We start from the raw sequence: 15707 nt of genomic DNA, 5'->3' as shown, positions 1-15707 counted from the left end.
AAAGCTGGAGAGGGACTTTTTACAAAGGCATGTAGTATAAGACAAGGAGGAATGGCTTCAGATTGAAAACAGGTAGGTTTAGGTTAGATGTTAGGAGGAAATTCTTTACTGTGAGGACAGTGAGGCACTGGAACAGGTTGCCCAGAGATGATGATGCCCAACCCTGGAAGTGTTCAAGGCCAGGTTGGATGGGGCTCTGAGTAACCTGATCTAGTGAAAGGTGTCCCTGCCCATGACAGGGTGGTTGGAACTAGGTGATCTTTAAGGACCCTTCCAAACCAAACCATGATGTGGTTCTATAATTACGGTTTTATGGTTTTTTGGGTGAAATTAGCATGGTGATTATTGGTAGCACAAAACCAAAACCTTTGAAAGTACTATTTCCTAAATGAGACATAACTCAAAAAATATGTCCTGAGTTTAAACTCCCACCAATGTACAGACTTTTGCCTTACTGGAAAACAGATATTTTAATTAAATTTTCAAAAAGCCAAGTCCACAGTAAGCTTTCTGATGTCATTTCTGAACAGTCTTGAGCCATGCTGAGAAAAATATCCAGAATTGAATTTTGTTATTAAGATGCCCGTGTAAGTAAAATGATGTTTTGTGTGACAGAGAACAGAGTGCTATACTTTTAGCTTGCTTCTAAATTGACTCTTACGTTCAATGCTCCAGGGGATTGAACTGTTCTGTACTTGGCTGAAGCTAGTGAAATCCTCGCATGCTGATACAGATCTGCAAATCAAGCAACAAGGGACCATTTCAGATTAAAAAAGAAAAAAGAAATGAATAAGGATAAAAGAGCTATGAGACCTGTTTGAAAATTGCCTAATGACAAATTCAAGTTACTAAATAAGAAATGCTTTTTGTATCTAAAAAAAAAAAATCCTCAGAAGGATGAAAATCACGGTCTTTGAAAAGGTGAGGAGAATAATAATATATTCAGGAGTGTTACAGGGAAAATGTGAAGTGATTAATGCAGAATTGTCTCCTTTCCTTTGTCTCGATATCAAGGGAAAAGTATGTGACTTATCTATAATACATGTCTGCAGAAGTATTTCAGATCTCTAAACCTAGAGGTGGAGGCATGTACATTTGGTTTTCTGCAGGGAAAGTGTGTCCCAATTTCACGTTTCCATTGTCATTTTTTTTGGCTTCTAAAAATCACGCAGGATTTAATGACTTTTTTTTTCCTAGTGTGTATATACAGAATAAACTAACTTGTCAGATTAAAGGGAAAAGTATTTAAAATTCTGTTGCTCTACATTAGTTACAAGCAGGTGAATTCAGTGTGGATCTATTTATAGGAGAAGTAATGGATGTGCCTAACTTGACCTACTTTAGACTACTCAACAGAAAAAACAAACACAGTGCGGTTGTACCAATGCCATGTAATTTACTTTTTTTCTTACCTTAAGAACAAAATAATGTTTTTGCTGTCGTGGTCTTCTACATACATATATATATATTTATTGCTTATTTATTTATTTCCTGCATGCCATAGTAGCTCCATGTTAGGAGTATATTGGTGTGGTTTTTGCTTGTTGCGGTTTTTTTGTTCTTTGCTGGTCCTGGAATCCCAGGTCTGTATTACCTGGATTTGTGCAGTAGGAATAACTCAAATTCTAGAAGGAAACTAGACTTCATTTTGTAAAAATAACTCCTGTTGTGAAATAATTCCAGTGAAGCACCGTCTACCAATGCAGGGGCAATTTTCTCTGTATGTGCAGGAATTATGTGAGTTAACAGGAGGTTCTATATAGGTGCATATGTATGTATCCATTCACACGATGAAAGGGAAAATAAATAGTATATGAAAACATCAACCAAAAGTATGTTGGTTACATGGCAAATGCTACATTTGTTTTGGCTCACCATGTGGAGGTGTCTCTGTAATTGAGGTAATTCCTGCATTATACAAGGCAGATGATAACCAGGCCTGGCCTTTGGACCAAACTTTGTAGGGGAATTTGATTAGACATTCACCTGTAATTATAGCCTTGTTTCAAGAAAAACTGATAACTATTTCCATTAAAAATACTTCCCATTATTCTGACAACAAAGTAAGACTTTAAATCTGTATTTAATATGAACCCTAGTATTTATTTTAGACTGGTAGATCTTGGTGGTCTGTATGTTAGCCTGTGAATCATTTGAGAAGAGTATAAAATTTCAGAGAGTTGAACATGGAAATATTCTGCAGATAAGCCTCGTTTAAAACAAACAAAGAACACATACTTTTGCCTGTGAAACAGGTATGTTTTGGATCGTAAGGAAAAACAGAAAGCAAAATGAAAACTGTAACTAGGGAGTTACAAAAAATGAACCTGCTTTAAGGCAACAATCAATTTGAGGTAATTTGATATAGTCGTACATGCGTCTATGGTAGAGTTATTTCTCTTTGTAATACAGTGGACACATCTACAATTTCTTATTGATCAGATCTTCAGAAAGCTCTTTAGATGCCTTCCTTAATAGTAAGTGTGACAATCCATGCTTTATGCATTACAAATACGTAGCACATGAGATGTTAGTGCATCTAATCTTTTAGTTGATTTTATCATTACATTGGGTTTTAAAGACACATTTTAGTGGACTCCCCAACAGGCATCACTGTTAGCACTGGGAAGCATTGTCTGGTCCTGCCAAATCTTTTCTGGCAATTCATGTTATCTCTGGTTGGTTTTGCTTAAAGGTCACTCTGTAAGTGAACTGTCTCACAAATTCATCATATGATGAAATGACTTCAATTTTTTAGTTCTTCAAATACTTTGCATCTAGTAAAATGTTTAAAAAATAGGTTGTGCACTGCAGGTGTTACTACGTGCTAAGTAAAGGAAGAGAGGAAGCTCGTCAGTATCTTTGAACAAGAGGTATTTTGTGGCTCAGCATCCTAAGCTGCTGCTGAGATGCATTTTAATATTTCTGCTTTTCAAATTGTTGAATCCAAGTGTCTTATCTTTGCCTTTGCAAACATGTAGCATTATCCCCACCATATTAATAGAGAAGTGCACTTCTGAGTGATTTTTGCCACTATTGTAGGAAGTGGCCACTATTGTAAGTCAGTGTAGGAATTAAGAAAAGATCCAGCATTGTCTTCATCTTGTCTCTCTTCAATAAAATAAATATATCATCAAGGTATTATCAGGTTCAGTTTGGCAACTATTTAGCCATTTTTCAATGAACAGAAATTTAAGGCACTGATTTATCATCATTATAATATTTTCTAATGTGCTATTAAGTTACAGTGGTGCATATTATTTGTGGATTTAGAGCTGTTACAAAATGATCGACCATGAAATAGTTTTGTGCTACAGTAACACTCGACTCTTCTTTAAAATGTCCCTTAAATATGATCTGGTGGGAACAGCTACATATTTTTGCTATCCATTTGATACTTGCCATCTGTAGAGGACCTAGATGTATGGATTTGTTCCGGTAGGTATCAGTTTGCAGCACACCTCCTCCCTCTGCCTCCCACCTTGGACTGTCAGTGTCCCGAAGAAGTCACTGAAACAATCCACAGAGGGATGACCTCAGCCCAGGGAAAACAAATGTTACAGTTTTCAATCAAACAACAAATACAGTCTGCGAAATATGATTACAATATACATTGTGAAATGCTTTAGACATTATGGTGGGCTTTTTCTCTGTCAGATCCCATTTTGTGCTGTTTGCCTTGTATAGTTCCTGAGTGTTTGCAATTTTTTGTTAATAATTTTTTTCTCTTTTCCCCCCCTCAATAATCTTTCTCTACTGGTAGGCATAGACCATTGAGTTGCATTAATTAAGAAGCATGTTCAATCAATAGCAAAAAACCTCTTTGAGTTCTAATGCATTTCATTCTGTTTGTTGACAAGCTACCACTGTAAGATCATGTCTGAGATTTTCTTTACTGTGAAGAAGCAGAACCATCAGAATGTCCCAGGTTAAATTCACTAGCAGGAAAACCTTTTCTCTAACCTACTAAACTCTTAAAAGGCTCTCATGCTGAGAAGTGCTGTCTGCAGTGCCTACTGTAAAAAGAATGAACTGCAGCATAATCTAGTAAAAAGCTGTTTTAGTGGAAGCTCTGTTATATGGCCAAGCAATATTTGTGTTGTGCTCCTGCCACTAGCCTGGCTAGGGATGTGATAGAGGTATGTGCCACCAGATTGTTACAGAACATATGTGTGTCATTTCAGTAATATATCACAGGTTGTTGAGCCCCTAAACACTACTAACTTCAGTAAACCTCTACACTGATACCTGCTACAAAGTAATTGGGTACTATAGGACTTGTTCAGACGTTATTAGCATTGCAAGGCTTTTAATACATGTTTAAAGAGGAGTCATTATGAATGAGAAAATGTTAGTCAAAACTGAATGAATTGTTTTATAGATTTGTCAAAGAAAAGTTGTATCAAATTATATTCATTGGCTATCTGCTGTTCTGCTTTTTGGACAATAGGAAATCAAATTCATCTCTCTTTAAATCTATAAAAACATTTCCTGTTAAGGTGCTTCACAACAGAAATAGTGCTATCACGAAGCCAACCAGGTTTAAGGCTCAGCTTGATCAGTTTAATAAATGGGAAATAAGAGATGATTGCTTGTGATAGCAGGGGATGAATTTGATATTCATCAGAGACCTGGAAAATCCCTTCCATTCTTCACTCCTCTCTGTCTGTGTGATATCTATTCATTGATTTGACTGAGCAAGGCAAATTTCATTTTAGAGTAGTGAGGCATATAAAAACTATATGAATATTGCCATTTCCAATTGCAGGGTGACCGTCTGCAGAAGGATGTGAATAACATGGGGAATATTAAGATGTAAAGAGAATATTAACTTATATATATATATATATATATATATATATATATATATATATATAAAAGATTTAATTTTTTTGTGCACATTTTTTTTGTCTAAGTGGATGATGTTTTCATGTAAGGCTTCTTTCTCCCTGGATTACTGATAACAGCAGCACACCTAGTATAAGACTGATGTAGATTCCACAAAGCTCTCACCTAATTATTTGTGCATATATATGTGTTCAAGAGGGAGAAACCCTATTTTTTGTATTCAATAACTTTTGTTTTTTCCCCATGTGATCTTTGTAACTGCTCTTCAGATTTGATTGAAAATTGCCATTCTCTGGAGATTTAGCCGGTTAATCAAAAAGTGAGAACATTAGCACAAAAGCCTGATGCTTGTGTATTTGTGCTAGTCAAGACACAGGAAAATAGGTCCCTTAGGAGCTGTTTCCTATCAAGGCTGATGATACAGAGAGAGAGAGAACCTACTTTATGTTGCAAGGACCAAACAAACATTTATAAAACATGGCTGCCAGGAGACTAATAGTGAATATGTCTCTTCTTCCATCATCATTACAGGGAAGTGCAAGAGAATAAAAAAGCAAAGATGAAGGGAAGGGCATATTTTAATAGTATAAGCATAATTTTATTTATGTCTTGGATGAGGAAAAAATTATTGTCAGGAGCTTGTTGCTATTAATAATCTGTCCTTCTCTACAATAAAATCTAAAGCACCTGTTGGATGTTAGATAAGGTTCCTTTCAGTTTGGTATTGAGAGGAACTTACTACGCTAAAATTTAAAAAATTAAAATGCTGGAAAACAAACAAGCCAGTGTCTGCTGCTCCATGGGAAAGTGAATGTCACTGCGATCCTCACGTGCACAGAGCTGCTCTCCAGGTCTCAGTCCACACAGCCATTACTCAGGGACTAAGCTGACTGAATAACATACTCATATATGGTGTTCATCCAAGATACAGGAATAACATTATCACAGCTTATCAGTATTAGATCAGCAGAATAATATCTAAAGTTTAAATCTGTCACGATCTTGAAGGAGGAACTGGCGTTTAATTGCAAAATGCCAAGAAAAACATTCCCTCTTTTCCTTTCGTTCAAGTCTGGGCATTGCAAGACTTTCAGAAAAGCGACTTCTTGAATACTGCCAGATCAGCAGGTAAACAGCTTTAGTAAGTCCTTTCATCACATTAAAATATGCAAACAGTATCGACATCGTATTTCCTTTGGATGAGTGTGATGAAAGCAACAATTCCTGAGAAAAATTACTTACCAAAGTTATTTTGTGAAGATGATCACTAGAGCAATAATGGCATATCATTGCTTTCCCTAATCATTATGGCTCATTTCACCAGTTTCTGAAGGAGTTGGGAAAATGCACAAAAAACTGTAAAGGAGGCCCAGACAGAGCTCCCTGTCCTGCCCTTGTGCAGATACATTTCAGGGTATCTAAATCTGGTTCCAAAATCAGTTCTTTCATCTTGGAGCACATATACTGCAGACTGACAGCGCTGATTAATGGTTGGACTTGATGATCTTAGAGAACTTTTCTGACCTAAATAATTCTGTAATTCTACTCAGTGCATATGATAGTTGCTGTTTACACTATCAGTGTTTTGTTGGTCAGTGGAACAGTGTTTGAGTAATTTGAAAGCAGTTACTCTGTTTCATGCAACCATTGTCACTAAAATACACCATCACTTTCTGAACAATAATGAAATAAGTATTACACCACTCTGAACTGAAAAATACCCCACCCATGCCAAACACCCTTGCTTCCTTTTTTTTTCAATTATTGGTAGAATGGAGATGTTGCTTTTTAATTTGAGAGATGGGATTAAGTGTTCAGAGTAGATAGATTTATAAATAACCCTTACAGGTCTTCAGAGCCCATTTCTCATTGTGTCTGGCTGAAGAAGATTGTAATATGCACTTTCTTAGATCAGGCACCTAGAAACAAAGGATGCAAAAATGAAATATATAAGAATTTAAATATTCAGACTCCCTGGCTGCTATTGAGATTTCTGCAGATAATGATCAAAAGACAAGGGAATATGAAGAAGTTCTGGTTTTGGGGACTTCATTAGAAGTGTATTGAACAGCAGAGGGGAGTGGGAAAGTGCTTCTTTGAAGATGAAGTAGTGACTGGTATTAATTGTGGATTAATTCGAGAAAGGAGCTATATTTTGGTAATGAAAGTTAAAATATCCAATAAGACAGGGAAAGCATGGGTTTTGAGCTTTGGAAATGACTCAAGGCAGATCTGGCTTAGGAATTACCTGAGAAGATGTAATTAAAAGAACTATTTGGGATCATTTGTATTGAATAAGGTTCTGTTGGCAGGAGTACTTCTATCATTTCTTAACTTTGAGGATTTTGTAATCCTGAGAGGTGATAGAGAGATTTTCTTCAAAAATACAGAATCAATTGGCAACTTTTCATATGTATTTCATTAACACTCTGGAGGTGAACTGTGAAATGGACCTTTTTATAAGTACTACTACTAGCCATAATAGTCCATTTTGAGCAGTTAATTTTTCCAGTTTTTGAGTCATTTATTTTATTACAGAACTTAGAATAATAATTAATTTATTTTTAGAACAGTGGAGAATTTTTACACTGAACACATCAAGATATGTAGAAGTACATTGGAAGAGGTCCTTTAAATTTTATTCTGTGCTGTAAAGATGAAATGATTTTTTAATTACTCTTACTTCAATTTTGAAAAAAAATCATTCTGTCTTTAGTAGCTCTACTGTACCTTTTGGTATAGTCAGAATCAGTATTTTTATATAGAGAAAGAAGCCTTATAATTTTGGGTGTTTGCTCAAATCATGTATTTTTGAGAAATACCTGCAATGATATCCACCTGGGTTCACAGAAACTTTCTTGCTTTTCTAAATATCTTTTTCCTCATTTGCCTCATCCAGGTGGAATTTGCCTTTCAGAAGAAAAAACTACTTTCCAAATAAAGAAATAATTGCCTGATGCAAAGATTTTCCCAGCTAGTTAGTTACTTTTCTTAGTAAATCAGAATTTAAAGTCAAATCCCTCTGCAGGTGTCCAATTTTTCTCTCCATTCACTTCAGTGTAAATCAAAATCTGTGCTATTTTGAGAAGAAAAGAGTCTGATTACTGTAATATTAAAGATTTTTAAAAGGGTACATCATACATCTGTTGATTATGGCAGTAATGCTTTCATTAGAATTGTGATTCCTCCTCTAAGCACCTATTTATGGACACATGCATGTTTTTGATACAGATCTGTCTGCTGTCCAGGAAAAGCCAGACAGAGGCATGTAGGAGCTGCTGTTTCTTAATTGCTTGGATAACTGACAGGCAGTGCAGTTCCAAAACTTGCTGTGTTTATAATTCTCGATACAAAAGGCACAAAATGTAGATGTGATGGTGCCAGATAGCATCTGTTTTACATAGCTTTTGATTTGCAGTTTCAAATTTTTTTATATCCTCGTAGATATAGGTAGATATAGGCAGGAAACAGGTAAGTTGGCTGTTTCCTTTGACCTGGATGCACTCGAGGTCAGGCACAGGGATGCTTCTTCCCTTCATAGAATCATAGAATCAGCTGGGTTGGAAAGGACCTCTGAGATCATCAAGTCCAACCCTTGATCCACTACCACCGTGGTTACTAGACCATGGAACTAAGTGTCTTGACAGAATAAACCTCTGGACCGCCAGGTGGGACAGAAAGAAAGGAAACAGAATGTACAAGTGAAGAGGCTTAAGTCTGGGCAGACATTAGGAGGTGATGAGAACAAGAGCAAAGATACTGTCAGGACTGGGAAGTGTTGGAAAGAAGGGTTTCTGCAAGGATTTAGCCCAAGTCTTGCACAGCAGGCTGTGTCCCAGGAGGGCACTGAAAGTGGGTCTATCAAGAGCAAGTCCGAAGGACTGCTGCATAGACTGAGTGGGGCAAAGGGGAGTTTTGTTTACAGACTTACTTTAAACTAGTCAAGGGAAAAGCTTGTGGGTGATAAAGTGTAGAACCCAACTGGTACTAAATGAATGATGGTTACATTGCACATATATAGATGTTTTGCTAAAATAGCACAGCATGAAGCCAGTAATTTATTTTTTAGCAGAAGCATATCTATTAATAGATAGAGTGTTACTTCAGTCTCTTCTTACATGTACATACACTTCTGGTATGTTTGCTTAAAAAGACCACACATGGAAAATTGCCAGAAACATTGTATTAACAAAGTCATGTTCATCTGTCTTTTGTCATAAGTAAATTTCAAAATTGGGTTTCATCAGCAACTCTGATGAAAAGAATTCTCTTTAGACTTGCAGATAATAGCTTCAGTGCAATAAAAATAGTTCTGTAGTTTTCTACAATCACCAGTGTCCCTAACTTCAAAACAAGAAACTCATGGCAACAGTGATCTGCAAGATGCTGTATGAAACAAGGTGGAATGCTTTTCAGTGTGAAACACCTCCAAAGGTTCTGATTTTCATTTATGAACTTTGCATGTGACTTTGTCACATGCAAAAATGAGAATTGTCATGGAGATTTGAATATAGATTAATTTTTAAACTTTAGTACATATAGAACATATAGAATATATATACATAAAGTACATATACAACTTTGGCTGGAATCAGTAAATATAGAAAGGTAAACACTAGCTTACGTGTATCTATGAATTATATGGATTATCGTTTATATTGTTTTTGTGAGCAACTTTTACTATATGGAAAACCCTTAATTTGGATTCTTGCAGTTCTAGGCAGGTTCAGGATGCTGGTTAACCTTTGAAATGTATACTTACCTAGTGCTTAACAGAGAGAGATGACAAGGAAGTGCATTAAAGCCTCTCAAAACACAGGATCATCAATCTTCAAGTACCTTGGCTTCACGCAGTGTGCTGCTATCCAGGGTGCACAAGGCTTATCTACAGTCCATGGAAGCTTCACACATCCTGCTTTTCAGATTCTCTGTGAAAATGTCAATTGAACATTACCAACTGTCTCTGCCTGCCTTTAATATCTCTTTAATAATTTAATAAGTTGTCTGACTCTGTGTGCTAAACTCATAACCTATCACAAGTTATTTTACTGACCTGATGGCTCTGATTCTAGAATCTGTGTTTAAAACCTACCGTTCACACCTCATAATATTTTCTGTTTGATTACATGAGTATTTAAAAGTATAAACTTCTGATAATTAACATAGGTATAAGAGTGGGTTTAGATCTTCTAACTGGAAGTCCTTGAATTACCCTGATCTAAATTTGAAAGTACAGCATTCACAACTTTGACATTAAAGTTGTACATTTGGTGAATAATGTATGTACTTTTTGGAAAGTGAAATTAAAAATAAAATCAATTGGTTAGCATTAGAGCCTCTTTGATGTCAGTCTTTTCTGGCATGCTATTAATAAAGGCTGTGATAAAATGTTTAAAGAGGTCTTGGTGCTTTATGGAATTAAAGAAGCTGCATTTTCTTATACTGTTTTTAAGTCTTTGTAAAAGATCGTCAGTGAGCTGCCTTGTATATTCAGTCAAGCCCCCAATAACCTGCCTAGGGAGAGCCTGGGAGGAGTTTCCCCAAACACTGCTGACCATCAGCTGATTTTTTGCTACCTTTTAAAAAAATGCTGACTGTGATAGCTTCTGTAGCATTGCTTTTATAACTGTAGTAAAATTATGATATAAAACTGACTAAATAACAAATATCAATACAAAAATGCAATAAGTGACAAAATTTACAACAGTTTCAGACACTAAAGGAAAGATTTTTGTAGTTGTGGAAGCACAACATTTCCACTGCACATGTGGTAACCCCAATAATCTGAAAATGGTAAAATGTCATTACTAAAATCAGTTAAGCTATTAAATCCAGGTTTAAATGATTTTTTTTTCAATATCTAGGATGAAGATCGAACAGAGGAGGACAACAGCAGAGTTGAGCCTGTTGGACATGCAGACACTGGCTTGGAAAATGCTACGAATTTTTCCCTGGAGTAAGTTACTGACAGAACATTTTGTTTTAACGATGAGTATGAAGATTGAACATAGACTAGCAAAGTACTCAAAATAGTATGAGTGATACTGCTCTTAAGAAAGTGGGGCAATCTTTTTTAGGTCATGTGTCATTTTGGTTTTAAACAATTGGGTTCATGGACCTTTTAAAACAGATTTTAAACAGTTTAAAAAAGCTGTGTTAAAGATGAGCATTGGAAACTTGACATTTATAAGTGCTGATGCTACAGTAGATTTTCTGCCTCAAAGAAGATGCTTATTTGATGGAACTTGGAAAACTTGACAGAAGGGATAGGGTCAGTGCTAGTACAAATAGATCAACAGGCAAGAATTTCAAAGGGGAAAATCTTCATTCCTGTCACTAGTTCACAGTCTACTGGGAAGATGCTTGTGGGGGGTCACACGTTGTATGGTCAAAGCCTTATACTTTATGAATGGATCAAAACAGATGTTTTGTTAGCTGCTCCTAATTTAGAAACTCAGTTACACTAAATGATATTTTATTTCATCAAAAGATACAACAAGCTTGACCTTTTGCATTTCATTGCAAAGAACTGATCCATACCTTGCTATGGAATTAATGAGCAAATATCCGTTCTGCTCTTAAATCATTTGAGTTGGTTAACTTAAATTTTAAATAAAAATAAGTCTTCTGTTCCTAATATTTTTGAATTAAGTTATGAATTAGGTGCAGAAGGTTTAAATATTAGATAAAGATCATGGTGACATCTATTAGGCAGTAGGTAGTGAGTTTTACTCAGTTCCATTTACAAAATCTGTTAATCTGTTAATTGTAAATTCCAAATGCTGTTTCCTAAATAGAATTTGCAGAACTTCGGTCAAACTTAATGCTTCGTGGTGTTACTTTTAAGTAACTTATTGACTTCTCATCATATGCTGCTTCATTTATTTCTTGGTGTTGCTTTTAAGTAACTTATTGACTTCTCATCATATGCTACTTCTTTTATTTCCTGTTTTGATCTCATACTTGTTTGCATGTTTGTTTGAAGCAGTTGGCCCGAACTTCTGAGAAAGTCAGGAATCCAAATTGAAACTATCTCTCTTTGGAAGTGATAATTTCCTTGTGTTTTCTGTTTTACAGAATTTAACATTTGAATTTGGGATGTATTTTTTTGAAAGAAAAAGTATAAGAAAAATGAGTGGAAAGACCTTAAATGAGCATTTTGAAAAGATGGAAAATGACTGTTCAAGCAGTAGAGCAAGTTAAATCATGTGGAATGGATGTGAAAACTGAGGTTTTTGGTTTTGGGTTTGGTTGTTTTTTTTTTTTTTTTAATTTAAGCTATGTTTCCACTTAGGCAATTCCAGGAATCACTCAGATTTTCGCTTGATGTCTTCCTCAACCCTTAATTTTCTGACTAAGCTAATGGCAAAGTCAGAAAAAAGCTGATCATAGCGAACCACAGGCCTACCAATGGCAAAAGATGTCTTTTAGAGTTCCCTTTGGAGGTTGAAGACGTTGCTTTATTCCTGTGAGCTGCTTTGCACCTGTCAATGAAAACTTAGCCTTAATGTACAGTGAGAAGGACATGAAGTTAGCCTATACAGAAACTGTGACAGGGAACATTACCAAATGCTGTATTGCTGTCAGTCTTAAAACACTGGTCCATGTCTGAAGACTAACAGGTTTTTGACTGAAGTCTCTCAGCAATCCTGTTGTTGCATTACTTCCTTGAGCTAACAGTGACAGACCTTCCATTTGCATTGTATAAAAAGCAAGGTAAAAATTCAGACATTGGTTGAGACATACAACAAATGTAAAGGCTGCCTTAAAATTATATTTAAAAAAATTGATGTGGAAGAAATGTAAACCAAACTGCAACACAGGATTTTTGTTGAATTCCCAACCGTACGTGGTCTGGTTATTCTCAGACTCCAGATTAAGAGCTGTAAGCTTTCCTGATGGGCTCCCATATGATCAAGAGCTTATTGAAGGAAGTAGAAAATCTTTTACTGCCATCACAGGGCATTGGTCTTGCTCTTTGCTCCATTTTGAGATTAAATTTGATTTGTACGCTTATGACGAACAAACTGTGTGTGCGTATATATAAATAAATATATATATATATATAGCCAGGAAATATGGAAAAAGTATGTAACACTAGAGAGAGGCATAAGCCACAAATTTAGATTGTGGCTTCCGTTCAGGTCTCTCACTTCCAGTTTTACTGAGAGGTTCAGCCTTCATGTATTATTTTCTCATTTGTGTATTTATAGCTCTTTATGGTTCATGAGCTATATTCCACCTTTCCAGATGTGGGCATGTTTCAAACACATTAATAGATTTGGTCTCAATCTATTTCTACAATTTCTTTCTGAACCTGTATTTTCCTCTTCCGCTTTTTCCCCTCACTACAGCAAAAAAGTATAATTTGAAACTAGATGCATGGTTGCTTCAGGGGACATCTGGTTGGTTTTGAATGTTATAGTTAAATCTTACTTTGGAAGCTTTGCCCAGTAAGGAAACACAGCAGTCTTCTAATAAAGAAAAGGAATTACAATAAAACAAATTAATGTGTTGCAAAACTGCAATAATTTAGCCAATTAGAAATTTAATAATTCTTATTTGATTATTTCTTAGTTATGTGAAAGCTAATGTTAAGATTTAGCATCGGCTCTAAGATAAAAAAGTAAAATGTGCTAGTGCTATGATCAGCTTTTAGGCTTCTGAGGAAAAATTGTGTGTGGCATTTGGGGTATTTCTGCTCAATGGTCCAAACAGTTAAATTTAAATTTAACTTTAGAATAAGAAAGAAATGAAGAAATCTGCATGCAATGATGATGATGAGACCTATTTTAATGTGGCAAACTAAGTTTACAAAAAAATTCTTTGGCTTGTGTTGGTTCTATTAATTGAACTATTTTTGATGATTGATCTCCTTTCATGCCATCAGATTAATCTTCAGGTATGTAGCATTCAACAGTGCTTTCATCGCCATGACTTGATTTCTGCAATGATTTTGTTTTTCTGTGTATGTTTGTGTGGGGTTTTTCGGTTCCTTCACGGTACATGTTCATATTCCCTCATTCGTCATTGTCTCACAGTGATATGGTAAAGCTCGTAGAAGTCTCCAATGACGGCGGGCCTTTGGGAATCCATGTAGTGCCTTTCAGTGCCCGAGGCGGAAGGTAACGTATCGTGTAGGATTTTAATTGAGTTGTAACTTGCTGTGTTTTATCTTGGTTGCGTTAATTTTTGTATTGTGTGCCTTTGCCTTCAGTAGAGTATTGTCTGTTTTTCAAAAGGCAGTCTCATTGATTAAGACAGGAAGAAATGCAAGTTTACTGACTCTGTGCTTATAATGGACTCTATAATTCAAAGGCCCTGCTTAAAAAGAGTTAGAACTGTGTTGTTTTAATAGAGATTCTATTGTAATCTCAGGGGAAGTTTAAGGATAAAGACATTTCCTTTTGGACTCTTAAAAATTATGAACTTCTGCCTTAATTCAAGTGGATATTTATGCAACGTTTCCTTGCTGTTTCGAGCCACAAGTTTCCAAATAACAGCAGGAGTCTAAACTAGAGGCATCCTACGCCCGTGCTTGATAAGAGTGGGAGAGAAAACAATCACCGTGCTTTTAAAATTTCATGTGTCCCATCTGTTGGGGTTAAAATGAAATAGCAAAATCAGTTGAAACATTCTGGTTTTGGGAAAGGTGAAGCTGTTTTATTGTATGATAGGCTGAAACTCCTGAAGTTGGATTGTTTACAAAGAAAAAAAGTGTAAAGAAAGTCCTTTACATTAAAAAATATGATGTGGTGGATGTTATTAATAGAACATATAATCTCTAATGCTTCCTTTACTAAAGTAGAGTTTTAGCATTTAGGGTTATTAACAATCTCAGAAAAATAACTAAACGTTTGTAGTAATTAGTGGTGGATGTTTTTTATTATCTTGAAAAATTATAATTCTTCAACAATATATGCAAGTTTTATTTTTGTTGCGTATTCTAAGTATACACTGGTTTTTGCCTCTTTAAGGAAAAGGGGAACAAATACACATGTTAAAAGTAATCTTTCATTAGACATGAAGGGGTGTTATGTTCTCACATCTGTCATCCCAGCAGTAATTTCAGTTTTATAATTAAGAGCAAACCTGACTTGCTATACAAGTATGTTTCTCAAATAATAATATCCTACTTTAAAAAAGGGTTTAGTATTTTAGGTATTTTTCCTTCTATACCAAATACCTTCATAGGCTTTTAAACACAGTACAAGAGCTTTATTTGCAGTTTTTACTTTAAACCCAATGCTTTCATAGTCTGACATGTATTACAAGAAAATGTAATTTTATTTTTACTTTAAGGCTACTTTCTCTGGAGACTACAAGTATTAAGAGCAAACTTCCATGAAGTGATAAATTCTTCTCTTCATAATCTGAAATTCAGTAAATTCAGTGTGGGGATGGAAAGGGCATAAGTGAACAGTACTTCAAACATACTCAGAAGTAAATCCCATAGAGTTAGAAATGGTTGAAATGTTCACACAGTTATCTGGGATTTAGACAGTGTCAAGGCCAAGGAAAAGACCGGTTTAAGAACATTGACTGCCTTCTAAGTACTTATTTAATAAAACTGATGTTAAAATATGTATTTTGACACTTTGAATAAGAATTTTAACTCAAGTAGAATTCAATTCCAGGCTGTTCGTGTGGTTGTCAAGTCTGAAACTTGTTTATACATAATGAGAGCATGTTAAATGAAAAAGCCGTAAACACAGAAATAAAATATCTCACTTCTTTTTAAAGGATGCTAACGATGCCATGTGTAATTATATGATAAAGTTTTATTACAGGGAATTCAATCTGAAATATAAATGGTTAGAATCAGGACATAATGGAGAAGTAAAGTCTGTTACAAGGAA

At 35.3% G+C, this 15707-nt stretch overlaps 1 protein-coding gene across 16 annotated transcripts in view; it reads left to right on the top strand.

Annotated features, from left to right (window-relative positions):
* Positions 1-15707, top strand: part of PARD3 (par-3 family cell polarity regulator) — a 451653-nt gene that overhangs the window by 220885 nt on the left and 215061 nt on the right. For 15 of the 16 annotated variants that reach the window (XR_010425367.1, XR_010425369.1, XM_064637293.1 and 12 more), the window contains 2 exons: positions 10713-10804; positions 13890-13973. Coding sequence is in view for 14 of the 16 variants with exons in the window: in XM_064637293.1 (XP_064493363.1) it covers positions 10713-10804; positions 13890-13973 (176 nt within the window). In the remaining 2 variants the exon portion in view is untranslated. The remainder of the gene's footprint in view (positions 1-10712; positions 10805-13889; positions 13974-15707) is intronic. The other variant, XM_064637249.1, reaches the window with a different exon arrangement.

This window comes from Pseudopipra pipra, chromosome 1 (assembly GCF_036250125.1).
Source record: "Pseudopipra pipra isolate bDixPip1 chromosome 1, bDixPip1.hap1, whole genome shotgun sequence".
Taxonomy (NCBI): domain Eukaryota; kingdom Metazoa; phylum Chordata; class Aves; order Passeriformes; family Pipridae; genus Pseudopipra; species Pseudopipra pipra.
The sequence above is the reverse complement of the archived record's forward strand: the minus strand, read 5'-3'. Positions and strand labels throughout refer to the sequence as shown.